This window comes from Abramis brama (assembly GCF_963993115.1).
Source record: "Abramis brama genome assembly, chromosome: 5".
NCBI classification, from domain to species: Eukaryota; Metazoa; Chordata; class Actinopteri; order Cypriniformes; family Leuciscidae; genus Abramis; species Abramis brama.
In genome coordinates this window covers 23054624-23067414 of record NC_139967.1, presented here as the reverse complement: position 1 = coordinate 23067414, position 12791 = coordinate 23054624, and the positions used below count along the sequence as shown (strand labels likewise).

Here is a 12791-nt window from a genome sequence, read left to right as displayed (position 1 = left end):
GATGGGATGGATGGATGGATGGATGGATGGATGTACAGTACTGTGAGGGTTCTAGTCCTCCTTCTCTCTGCCACTCTTCTTTCCCTATGTGTCTTCCTTGATCCATGTTTCCAAACAAAATAATTCCATCCCGATTTACCAAAAGATGACTGGAAAAAAAAAAAGACTACACTGTAATAGAAACTAAAAATAGGACACCTTGATACGTTTTCAGCTGAAATTCCAATTAGTTGTGTTTGTAATAATTATTATTTAATTTCATTGTAAATACTCTGCTAAGATTGTATATTTCAAATACTTCCTGCAAAAGTTTGCCATCATTCTGATTTGAATGTGCTTTTATCAGTTTTGAAAGCAGTGTGTTAGCATTCAAAAAATGTGCTGCAAATATATAGTGTTTTGCAGCTGGTGAAGTATGAATGACAAAAATCAAGCGTAGCGTCAGTTAGATGCATGGATGCGCAGGGAGTTCTCGCCCAGAACAGAACCATACCGCCAATCCTAACTGTATGATAATTGTCAATTGTATTTGACGAGAGTGGTCCTGACAGAAGTGTTCATGAATTTTGGGAGATGTGGTCATTGAATGCATTTTGTGTGAAAGCAATGAAAAATGATTCACAGTTTGGTCCGCATAGACTTCTGTTTTGCTGAATGTGTGAAGAGTTTTAAAAATGTGGCTTCAGTATTGACCAATGCAATTGAAAAAAAAAAAAACTGTAATTATATATCTGGCTGTTTTACCCCAGACACAGATGTTCAATTATGTAATTCATACAAAAACAATAATGAACTTATCTTGAGCACTCCTTGCGTAGCTTTGGTTTTTGCCTCTTCATGATGATTCGCTTAATCTAGTCCTGCTTTGTAAGTCGCTTTGGATAAAAGCGTCTGCCAAATGACTAAATGTAAATGTAAATGAATTAAAATAAAATATGACCTGTGTCCAATCAAAATGATGTTATTTAACTGTGTGTAATCAGAAATGTATAATTCTTTAAAGTAGCTTTAGCGAGACAAAAGAGTTCCCCAAAATAATAAAATTTCCACTACAGAATGCGATTTTGTACAGTATATAGACTTACATAATCTGAGAGTTGGTAGAAATTACATGTGTTGGATAAGTAAGTATTACATAAATTACATAATTATCCTTTGATGCATGTACTGTATGCTGGCCTGTCTTTAGTGGACAAATGCTGTGAGTGTGCAACGTGTGTTTTGAGGGAATTTATTTTCTTTTATAAGTCCACAGGGCTATAAGGAATTATATAATCATTGAAGAAACTGCCATTGACACCATGATGAAAAGGGTTAATTCATATTCTAGCATCTGAGAGACTGAATTCTCTTTTATACTTTTTGGGATGTTACTGAATCGACTGAAGGGACAGTGACTCTTGTTAAACTCAGAGATAGAGACAGAGCTGATTTACATATAGATGTAAATCAGCATCATTCTGCGGCACTCAAGGCCTTGGTGAAAAGGGGAATAAGTTTGAGACTGTGTTATTATATGTGTGTCTTTTTCTGGTTTAGAGCGCTGAGGAGAAACCACATCAGCACTATTGAGGAGGGAACATTTGAAGACATGCAAAGATTGATAGACCTGTGAGTATACATGCGCACACTAAGTGAAGGCATTCATTTCAATGTAGTCCCCAGTTCATTGCTTGTAAAAATGTGTGCACCAGAGAGAGAAAGAGACCCTGTTTGTGAATTTTAAAGGTTAGTTCACCTACAGTACAAATGAAAATTCTGTCCATCGGTCTTGTTTACTCACCCTCATGTCGTACAAACCCACATTTCTTTCTTTCTTCCCTGAAAAACACACAAAAAAGAGATGTTTACATAACTATCGCCCATACAACAAAAGCATATAGACATGAAAAGCACAAAAGGGCTGAAGTTGGTATACATTCACATATGAGATTTGACAGCTAAGGTCGAGGCTAAGATTTTGAGTCAGTAAGTTTAGTTTTGTTCTGTTTTTCACACTATTGTATGGCTTCAGGAGACTTGGAATATAGTGCACATGTTATGTATATGAAGCACTTTTTTCCTTGATTTTTGGAGCTGGACAGCCTTGGTCAAGTGTTTGTTTTGAATAGAAAAAAGCAGCATGAACATTCTTCATATCTCTGCTGAGATTTGAAGGCAGTGAGAGAGAGATACAGGGAGGGAGAGAAACCTCCTGTGTAAATAACCTCAGCCTGATAAGCACAAGTGTTGGAACAAAGCTTCTATTTGAGGATCTTTTTTTTTCCAGTTTTATTTATTCAGTGAATGATTAAGGTGAAAAGCTGCTGAATTTGCTGTGATTTGATTTACAGAGACGTGTCTGTGAACCAGATTAAAGACCTGCCTCCATCTCTGTTCCAGAACCTCCAGAACCTCAAACAGCTGTGAGAGCCACGTTCTGCACTTTATTATTAGTGGTGCAAATTGTGTTGTCTAAAAAGCTTAAAAGCTTAAAATTTTTTCTTGAGGTACCTCAGTGGAGCAATACCTCAGTGTTATTCACTTGTATTTGTGCTGATCTGCCCAGTGATTTATTGATTAGTTGAAAGCCTCTTTGGATGAAGTGACAGGCCTTATGAATCACAGAAGTATATTATGGACTTTATCAATAACTATTTTACTCTTTGTGTGTGTTTGTTATAGAAATATCTCCAACAATCCCCTGACACGCATATACAGCAATCAGTTTGACACTATGGTGAATCTGCAGTCACTGTGAGTAAACACAACATCAGTTACATTATTATATTGATGCTGTGTATTAGGAGAGAGCTTGTATTTATTCATGTGTGCACAATGTTTGCAGAAATCTACATCATATTTACATGACATTCATGTCCGGTACATGACTATCTGTCTCAGCTTGTGATCGACCTCAGACTGTTAATCAGAGAATAATTAAATATGAATTAGCTCTTTATACTGGTTCTGATTAGGCTGCCAATCATGATTACAAACACATATCATTTTAATATTATTTGATGGGTTTCATACTAAGGGTAAGGTTTAGAAAAATGGGCGGAATTTAGGTTAATTTTTGCCTATGTTATTGGAGAACGTGCAGGCGTTCAGGTCCTGGCATTTCCCACTCAGTGTCTTGGAGTGAAGTAGCTCAGTGTCGTCTTCACATTTCTGCTGGTTTGAGCTCTGTAGACCTGCACCACGTGATTTACAGAAGTAGGACATGTTCCTGGATCAACATCATATGTTGTTTCTGGAAATTCATTCCTTTCAGCCAATCATACCCTTACTCAGGAGACAGTTTTATTGCTCAGAAGAGCAAGATACTCCTTAAAATCCTGAGGCAAAAATAAAAATAGAACTAAATGAAACAATTGTTGGCATAAAGTATATTGAGCTGTAAAATAAATTATATCTCTGAAACTTTTGGAAGAGTCTAATTGAGATTGCAAGGATCTAAGCAGAAAAATAGGACATTAAACAAAAAGAAAAAGTTTCATCTCATTTCTATCTAGGATATTAAATAAATTTCATTTTAAATCTCGATATTTTTTCAGAGGGTAATAGAAATTGAACTTAATGTGAACCCTAACTATAATCCTTAAATCAGACGCCAGCAATTGGTTGATAGGAATGTTGTTCCAGGTTATGAAAGGACATAGATCCAGGAACAGCTTGTTGGCCTCCATTTATATGCCACAGTTCTACAAGCAGCCTCTCTATTTCAATCCCCTGTAAATCCTGCTGACCAAGGTCAGAAATGAACAATTCTAAGCATAGTGGCAAAAAGACAAATAATTCTAATATTCTTAACCTTTGTTAATGTATCCTATATTGATATTATAATACTGTTTTTTACTAATTAAATATTTCATATTTAAGACTACGTTACATGACAATGTTCTAAAAACTTTTGCGTTTTTTGCGTACAGACGACAACGCTGTCAAAACGATCCCCGTTCACAAGCATCTGAGGAAAACGATTAAAAACGCTGCGTTATGCTGCCAGGCCAGTAGTTGGCGATGTCACTTTGTAAAGAAACACTATAGACTGAACAACATGTAATACGTTGTCACTGTCAACATGTCACTGTTTTCAATAACGGTATAAGACAATAACGGTATCGTTTTAAAAAACCTGCACTTTGAAACCTGTTTTCAAAAGTTTGCTTTTTCAGACCACCAAAACACTGTTGTTGTGTAAATGAACGGGCAAAAAGCATAGGTTTTCTTTTTTAGTTGTCGCGTGTAAATGGCCCCTTAGATCTGGTTTATGTACTATTTATGCCTGTCAAGTTTAATATGCGTTTGAAGTATTTGACATACATGGATGGCACTCTCTGTGTTTTGATATGAAAGAAATGCCCTTAAAGATGTAAAACTGCCCCTGTAAATCAGTTCCAAATATTGCCCCATGTCATTGTTTTTTCTTTTTTTTCTTCTTTTTTTTGTGTGAAAAATGATGTCTGGTTGTGTGTTACTAACTGGGCAGAGGGGAAAATGATAAAATATATAACATAAAAAAGCTAATTATCTTGACTGTAGACTGATCCTCAGGTCGCAGTGAATGTTATGTAGCAGTCCACAGATGTAGATTCATGTCCAGAACTGCATTATTCACCAGCCTCTGTGTCTGGTCATGTATCTGTATTCATTGAACTTTTTCATTATGTATTTAATCAGCTGCCTTTATAGGTCTACAGTTCTCTACTTCTGGCTTTGAAAATGAGCTTGTGAAGGTAAAATCTGCATCTGTCTGTTCTGTGTGCAGGAGTATGGAAGAGGTGGAGATTCCCAACATCAGCATCAGGATGTTCCGGCCTCTAACTAACCTCACTCACATGTGAGCATACAAAAATTTTATTGTAAAACTTTCTCTTTTTTTTTTTGCTTACTTTTTATGCCATCTTATTTTTTATAATATATACATAGTTACATTATATATTCTTTAAACAATATTTTGTTGCACTTGTGTGCCCTCTGTGGAGGGTTATCAGTATGTTCCAGACCTTCAGATTTGCACTCAATTTCCTTATACACCATAGTCTCTCTTGAGTCAAAACAAACACCATGAAAACCTCCATTAAGCCAGTAGGTCACACAGCATGCCCTCTGAGTGAGATAGAGGGCGAGAGTGCAGAGAGAGGTCTTTACTCTTGAATGTAGGCTGGATAGTAGCTGTCAGACGAAGGGTGAATGATTACTGCATTTGAAAAGTCAAACCTGCCGGTAAATACAGCTCAACTTGAACTCTTGATTTTTCACAGGTGGCAAGATGACCTTGCCTCTCTCTGCTTGTGAAATATCTTTAACTTTTCTTCCATCAGATTTAATATCGCCAGAACAGATCCCCTCTGGAGAAATGAAAATGAAATAAAAAAAGCAGTAGAGAGTAGGCCTTCAGAGATATTTTAAAAATGGAATGCCATCATTTCTTTGAGGAATGAGTCCCCTCCACAGCAGCACCGAACAAAAGAGCCGCCGCGTGCCGAGAGGTGTTGTTCTGAAGTGAGTGCTGAACCTCACGCTGAACCTCTCTGCACTTTGATGTGGAGATGAGGTTTTCGGGATTGTTACTTTGCAGATAATCAGCCGCACTAAAAATTTACTTTTGATCTGAGACATGCCCACTCTAGCAGACTGTGACAGTAATAGAAGGTTAGCTCTGCATTTTACAAACCTGTTGATGTGTTTGGTGAAGTATAAATGTGAACAGAACTGCATGTGTGTGTGTGTGTGTGTGCGCTGTAGTGAAACACATGATTAAAGAACAGACAGAGGAACAGCTCGGGCTGGAGTGTTTGATTGTGCAGCAGGGAAAAAGTGTTCATTTAGGGTGTAAGCATTAGGTATTTATTTGAAAACGTTCAAGAACATTGCGTTTTCTTAATGGATGCTGCCATCATTTACTCATCTTTGTGTCATTCTAAATTATTTTCTGGTTGCACTTTATTTTACATTACGTGTACTTACCTAAGAAAGTACTGATAACGTTACATGGGTTAAGTTTAAGTTTAGGTTTAGGGGTAGGTTCAGGGTTTAGTACCTAGTTATTACCCACTTAGTGTCATTACTACAATAAGTACATAGTATGGGGAACAGGACTGTAAAATAAAGTGCTACCGAATATCCTGACTATTCTTTTCCATAAAATTAAAGTGAATGATTCTTAAACTTGAAGTGGTTCATATGACTTCAGTTCACTGAAGCCATATGAAAGCTTTGTGTAACACTGAAATATTGAAAAGCATTGAAAGTCATGAGAGAAATAACAATGTTCAATTTGTAAACAATTATTTATATATATATATATATATATATATATATATATATATATTCAATGAATTGGTTAATTTAGTTCACAAATCCCATCTGAATGATTTGTTTACAAACTGGTTCTTGAATATTGCCTCAATGTTGCCTCAGAATGGCATAAGCAATTCCATTAATGTTTTTAATATCTTTTTTATATGATTATTAATTAAGTATGCAGTTATGTGTAAAACAAATGTGCTTTTCTGTTCTCTTTTTCTGTCATTTATGTGTTGGATAATTTTAGTTATTTTAAGCGTTTTGAATTCTGTGGATATTCTCCCAACGTGCGGAGCTGCAAACCAAACACAGATGGAATCTCGTCCTTTGAGAATCTGCTTGCAAACATCATCCTGCGCGTGTTTGTCTGGGTTGTCGCCTTCATCATTTGCTTCGGAAATATCTTCGTCATCTGTCTGCGGTCCTGCATTGCTTCAGAGAATCAACATCACACCATGGCCATCAAATCCCTCTGCTGTAAGTACATTATACATCAAACATGAGCGTGACAAAACCAATATGCAGGATTCTACTCAACCCCAGTGAAGCTAAGTGATCAATCAGTCAAAATCCATTTCATGCATTAAACAGTGAGACACAAAAACTTATGAACTCAATGTACCCATTCTGACTACATCAGATAAGAGTGACATTTCTACACATCCACAATACAATCAACTAAAATGCTTAAAGGGCATATTGCAGGTTAGAAGACCCAATGAGTCAATGTATAAAAAAATAATGTAGGAACTAGATTTTCTTTAAAAAAAAACTTCTAAATGCGCTACAGTGGCTTCTGGAGTCGTTTTTGTGAGAAAATTTTACTTCCGCATCTAAAAATGGGCGTGGCGGGCGTGACGTCGCATGAGGGAGAGCGGTCGATTCAAACAACGGAAATAATGGATCGCAAGACGTTTCGGACGCTGAGGACACTGGACAGTTCATTCATTGCACAGTTTATTCCTGGTTTCCACGTCAGTGCTGTTTGATCCGTTAATAACGGAGAAATGTGAATATTTCTCACTAGATCTCGCAGCGATGTTATTACTTCAGTGGTGAATTCAAATGCTTTATTTACTGGATCTCGCAGTAACAGTGTTGCTTGATCAGGCTCGCGCTGCACTGGTCCAAACTGATAAACGGCCCACACAAACACAATAACGAGTAGCTCAGTTTTCGTTTTCCGAAGCCGACGCGGAAGAGAAATCCCGTCTCTTCACCTGCACAAACCGCGCCCAGGCACGAAAGATAGCACCGTCCCTTTTCTTGTTAGGAAACCGGTGGACTCGATGTCCTAACAGGCTGGAGTTTTTGCAAGCTCCACAAACACAATAATTTACCATGACGATGATAAATTGAAATACAAAAACTACTGAAAACACACTGACTCACGACCGCTCTTACTGAATACCAACCTACTCTGCACTGAGCTGCGGCAGAGCACAGCACACATCTCCCTCATGTGACGTAAAATGACGCGATGTTGAAAAAAAGCGTTTTTTACGAGCAGTCAAAGAAACGCTCACTTTATCTACTAAATTGGTGTCCTTATGTCGTTTTAAAACATTTTAAATCCTGCATTATCTTTTCATATGATATTTTCATACACGGTTATATATTCATTTAGATTTTTTTTTTACCTGCAATATGCCCTTTAACAAACAAAAAACAAAAAACGGTCAACATGAAATGGTCTTCGCAATCCATTTTACTTTGTAATATTTTAGATTGAAAAAACCCCAATCTAAAATAGTTGACGATATTCAACAAGAAAAATGACATGAGGTAAGACTCGATTTTATCAATGATTGGATCATGGAAGAGACTTTCTAAACCAGATTGAAGCTAGACCTGAATATGGTTAACATTAGACTGCAAGACCTTTTTTAGATTTTCATTAAATATTATTTTATACACGGCTATATTTCAAAAGTTTGTGGTTGGTACGATTTTTTTGTGTTTTTAAAAGAAATCTCTTATGCTCGCTAATGCTGTTTATATATACAGTGAGGAAAATAAGTATTTGAACACCCTGCTATTTTGCAAGTTCTCCCACTTAGAAATCATGGAGGGGTCTGAAATTGTCATCGTAGGTGCATGTCCACTGTGAGAGACATAATCTAAAAAACAAAATCCAGAAATCACAATATATGATTTTTTAACTATTTATTTGTATGATACAGCTGCAAATAAGTATTTGAACACCTGTCTATCAGCTAGAATTCTGACCCTCAAAGACCTGTTAGTCTGCCTTTAAAACGTCCACCTCCACTCCATTTATTATCCTAAATTAGATGCACCTGTTTGAGGTCGTTAGCTGCATAAAGACACCTGTCCACCCCATACAATCAGTAAGAATCCAACTACTAACATGGCCAAGACCAAAGAGCTGTCCAAAGACACTAGAGACAAAATTGTACACCTCCACAAGGCTGGAAAGGGCTACGGGGAAATTGCCAGGCAGCTTGGTGAAAAAAGGTCCACTGTTGGAGCAATCATTAGAAAATGGAAGAAGCTAAACATGACTGTCAATCTCCCTCGGACTGGGGCTCCATGCAAGATCTCACCTCGTGGGGTCTCAATGATCCTAAGAAAGGTGAGAAATCAGCCCAGAACTACACGGGAGGAGCTGGTCAATGACCTGAAAAGAGCTGGGACCACCGTTTCCAAGGTTACTGTTGGTAATACACTAAGACGTCATGGTTTGAAATCATGCATGGCACGGAAGGTTCCCCTGCTTAAACCAGCACATGTCAAGGCCCGTCTTAAGTTTGCCAATGACCATTTGGATGATCCAGAGGAGTCATGGGAGAAAGTCATGTGGTCAGATGAGACCAAAATAGAACTTTTTGGTCATAATTCCACTAAACGTGTTTGGAGGAAGAAGAATGATGAGTACCATCCCAAGAACACCATCCCTACTGTGAAGCATGGGGGTGGTAGCATCATGCTTTGGGGGTGTTTTTCTGCACATGGGACAGGGCGACTGCACTGTATTAAGGAGAGGATGACCGGGGCCATGTATTGCGAGATTTTGGGGAACAACCTCCTTCCCCTCAGTTAGAGCACTGAAGATGGGTCGAGGCTGGGTCTCCCAACATGACAATGACCCGAAGCACACAGCCAGGATAACCAAGGAGTGGCTCTGTAAGAAGCATATCAAGGTTCTGGCGTGGCCTAGCCAGTCTCCAGACCTAAACCCAATAGAGAATCTTTGGAGGGAGCTCAAACTCCGTGTTTCTCAGTGACAGCCCAGAAACCTGACTGATCTAGAGAAGATCTGTGTGGAGGAGTGGGCCAAAATCCCTCCTGCAGTGTGTGCAAACCTGGTGAAAAACTACAGGAAACGTTTGACCTCTGTAATTGCAAACAAAGGCTACTGTACCAAATATTAACATTGATTTTCTCAGGTGTTCAAATACTTATTTGCAGCTGTATCATACAAATAAATAGTTAAAAAATCATACATTGTGATTTCTGGATTTAGTTTTTTAGATTATGTCTCTCACAGTGGACATGCACCTACGATGACAATTTCAGACCCCTCCATGATTTCTAAGTGGGAGAACTTGCAAAATAGCAGGGTGTTCAAATACTTATTTTCCTCACTGTATATATATATATATATATATATATATATATATACAGTCAAAACAGTAATATTGTTAAACATTACAAATTAAAATAACTGTTTAAAAATCTATTTTTATTCATTTTAAAATGCACTTTATTCATGTGATGGCGAATCTGAATTTCCAGCATCATTACTCCAGTCTTCTAGTGCCACATGATCCTTCAAAAAACATTCTAATATGCTGATTTGAAAACCGTGATGCATTTTTTCAGGCTTTTTTGATGAATAAAATGTTTAAAAAAATGGTTTGTTTTTTTTAAATTAGATTTTCTTTTAACAATGTTATTGTCACTTTTTCACTTTTTTATAAATTTAACGCATCCTTGCTGTGTAACATGACAGCCCACAAAATAAATTACTTGCTAAATAATGCAAAATAATTAAAATGGGCACCAGACAGGATTAAGCCTGTCAAGAAATGAATTATACCAAGATAGCTCAAAGGAAAAAATTACATTATTAAATATTACATAAAATAATAATAACGGCTGTCTTTTCCCACAACAATGCTTTGATTGAATATAAAGGTATATAAAAGAATCACAACCCTGAATAATTGGGGTAAGTATGTGTACTAATAGTAAATATAGGTGTATTTGATTTTGTGTTGACATATATATTCATCTACTTATTTAAAGTGATTCAAAGTTCGTAATGAAAAAGTTGTTTGTTTGCTTTCGGAAATGGTAGTGTGTGAGTGCAGGGTCTAATTTTAGAAGTTCACGGGTGTCAGACAAACAGGCTTAAAGGGTCGTAGTTCCCTCTAATTGCAGCATTTACACACACACACACTTTCCATTATACACACTCAGCTAATTATATACATCAATACACAGCCCAGAAACTAAATTATACATCTATGCAGTATCACAAGCTTTTAATAAACATCAAAACACACACACTCTTGCCTCCCCACTGGGCAGATAAATAATTACAACAGTCTGTATTTTTACACACACACACACACACACACACACACACACACACACACACACACACACACACACAAAGAGTTTGCTGACTTGTGTATGACCTCACGCACTGCAGCAACATAAAAACTTTTATTAGAAAAGGTTGGATCAGAGTGTGATATCTAGACCTGTTCAGCTGGGGATAAGAGTCTGAGGACTAATCTGTCTCTCAGTGATGGAAAGAGATAGCAGACAGGGGGCTGAAAAGAGAAAGATGGATGAACAGATGGCTGGATAGGTGCAGTTTTTTTAACCCACAAAGAGTTGAAAGGACAAGTCGCTCTCTTAAATTATCAAAACCTGCCGCCCCCTCAGATGACATGTCTCGGATGCCCTGAGAGACATCTGTAAGGGAAGAGACATCTGTAAGGGAAGGGAAGATGATTTGGAGGGAGTGCAGTGAATAAAAGGGTGTGAGTGATTTGGTGCTTGCTAACTATTAACTGAATCTACTGCTCTGCAGGTTTCTAGGACGCACAAATATAGAGAAACCGCAAAAAGAAAAGAGACAGGCTTGACCACACACTACCAGAAATAAACATAGCAGAAAGCAATAGACTGACATGACTGACTGATGGATTATGGATGGATAGATATATAAATGGATCAGTGCTTTTATATACTATTACAGTATTTAATAATTTTTCTAGTTAGCTTTTATTTTCAGCTTTTCAGTTTTCATTTTCATTTATGGTTTAGTATTGTTTTTTCATTTTTATTTGTCTTTGTTGTTTTTTTTCACCTATAGTTTTATCAATTTTAGTACTTAAACTTACTTTTTTCAGTTAGTTTCCAAGGCAACATTTTTTAAATATTCATCCAATATTTATATTTTCTTTCAAATTTATTTTAATTACCAACAACACTGGAATGGATGTGCCGATGCATGAACAGGTGAAAGGATGGATGAAAGTTTGGCAGATGGACAAAAGGCAAATGGTTGCATGGACAGATGGGCAAATGGATGAGGATGAATGGATGGCAATGGATTGAGAGTTTGATGAGCTTTTTTAAAATCCCGTATTAAGATGTGTGTTTATCTCTAATAGGTGCAGACTGTCTCATGGGCGTGTATCTGCTTTTCATCGGTGCCTTTGATATCAAGTATTGTGGCGAGTACAACCGCCATGCTCAGATATGGATGGAGAGCCTGTCCTGCCAGCTGATTGGCTCACTGGCCATGTTGTCCACAGAGGTATCCGTCATGATGTTGACCTACATGACACTAGAGAAGTACCTGTGCATCGTCTTCCCATTCCAGCATTACCGTGCTGGACGAAAACAGACACTCTGCTCACTGACCTTCATCTGGCTGCTAGGATTTATCATTGCCGTTATTCCCTTCTGGGATAAACAGACATTTGGGAATTTTTATGGGCGGAATGGAGTGTGTTTCCCTCTTCATTCAGACCAGACAGAGAAACCTGGTGCCAGATGCTACTCTACAGCCATCTTTCTCGGTGAGGCCAGAGGGCACCGGAGTGTGAAAATTTTGCACTACGTTTGAGACCTAGATATGCCAGTGTGTGTGTGTGTGTGTGTCTCTTTGCAGGATTATTGAATAATTTTACCGAATTTCCCTAGAGATTTAACAATGCTCGGTTACAAAAAGCTTTCATAAATTAAACTCAGAAAATTATCCTGGTTGCAACCACCACTGGTCAGTCACTGAACTCAGTAAAAAACAATGCTCTTAATAACTATATTTCTCATTTTCTAACAAACGTAGCTAAATACCCTCAGAACGTGCTAAATTATGTAATGAATTTAGTTTATTTCAATTTCCCCATTTCCATTTATTTCTTTTTCAAAGGAGTAAGAAAGCGTAATTCAAAATTTATTGTCTGAAAACCTAATATAAATAGGCCTACAAGTCTATTTTCTTAAAATAA

General features: G+C 37.4%; 1 protein-coding gene across 2 annotated transcripts in view; it reads left to right on the top strand.

Moving 5' to 3' along the window:
• Positions 1 to 12791, top strand: part of rxfp2l (relaxin family peptide receptor 2, like) — a 43201-nt gene that overhangs the window by 26852 nt on the left and 3558 nt on the right. For both annotated transcript variants that reach the window (XM_084114373.1, XM_084114374.1), the window contains exons 11-16: positions 1540 to 1611; positions 2334 to 2405; positions 2665 to 2736; positions 4754 to 4825; positions 6542 to 6771; positions 11949 to 12359. In XM_084114373.1, the coding sequence (XP_083970499.1) occupies positions 1540 to 1611; positions 2334 to 2405; positions 2665 to 2736; positions 4754 to 4825; positions 6542 to 6771; positions 11949 to 12359 (929 nt within the window). The remainder of the gene's footprint in view (positions 1 to 1539; positions 1612 to 2333; positions 2406 to 2664; positions 2737 to 4753; positions 4826 to 6541; positions 6772 to 11948; positions 12360 to 12791) is intronic.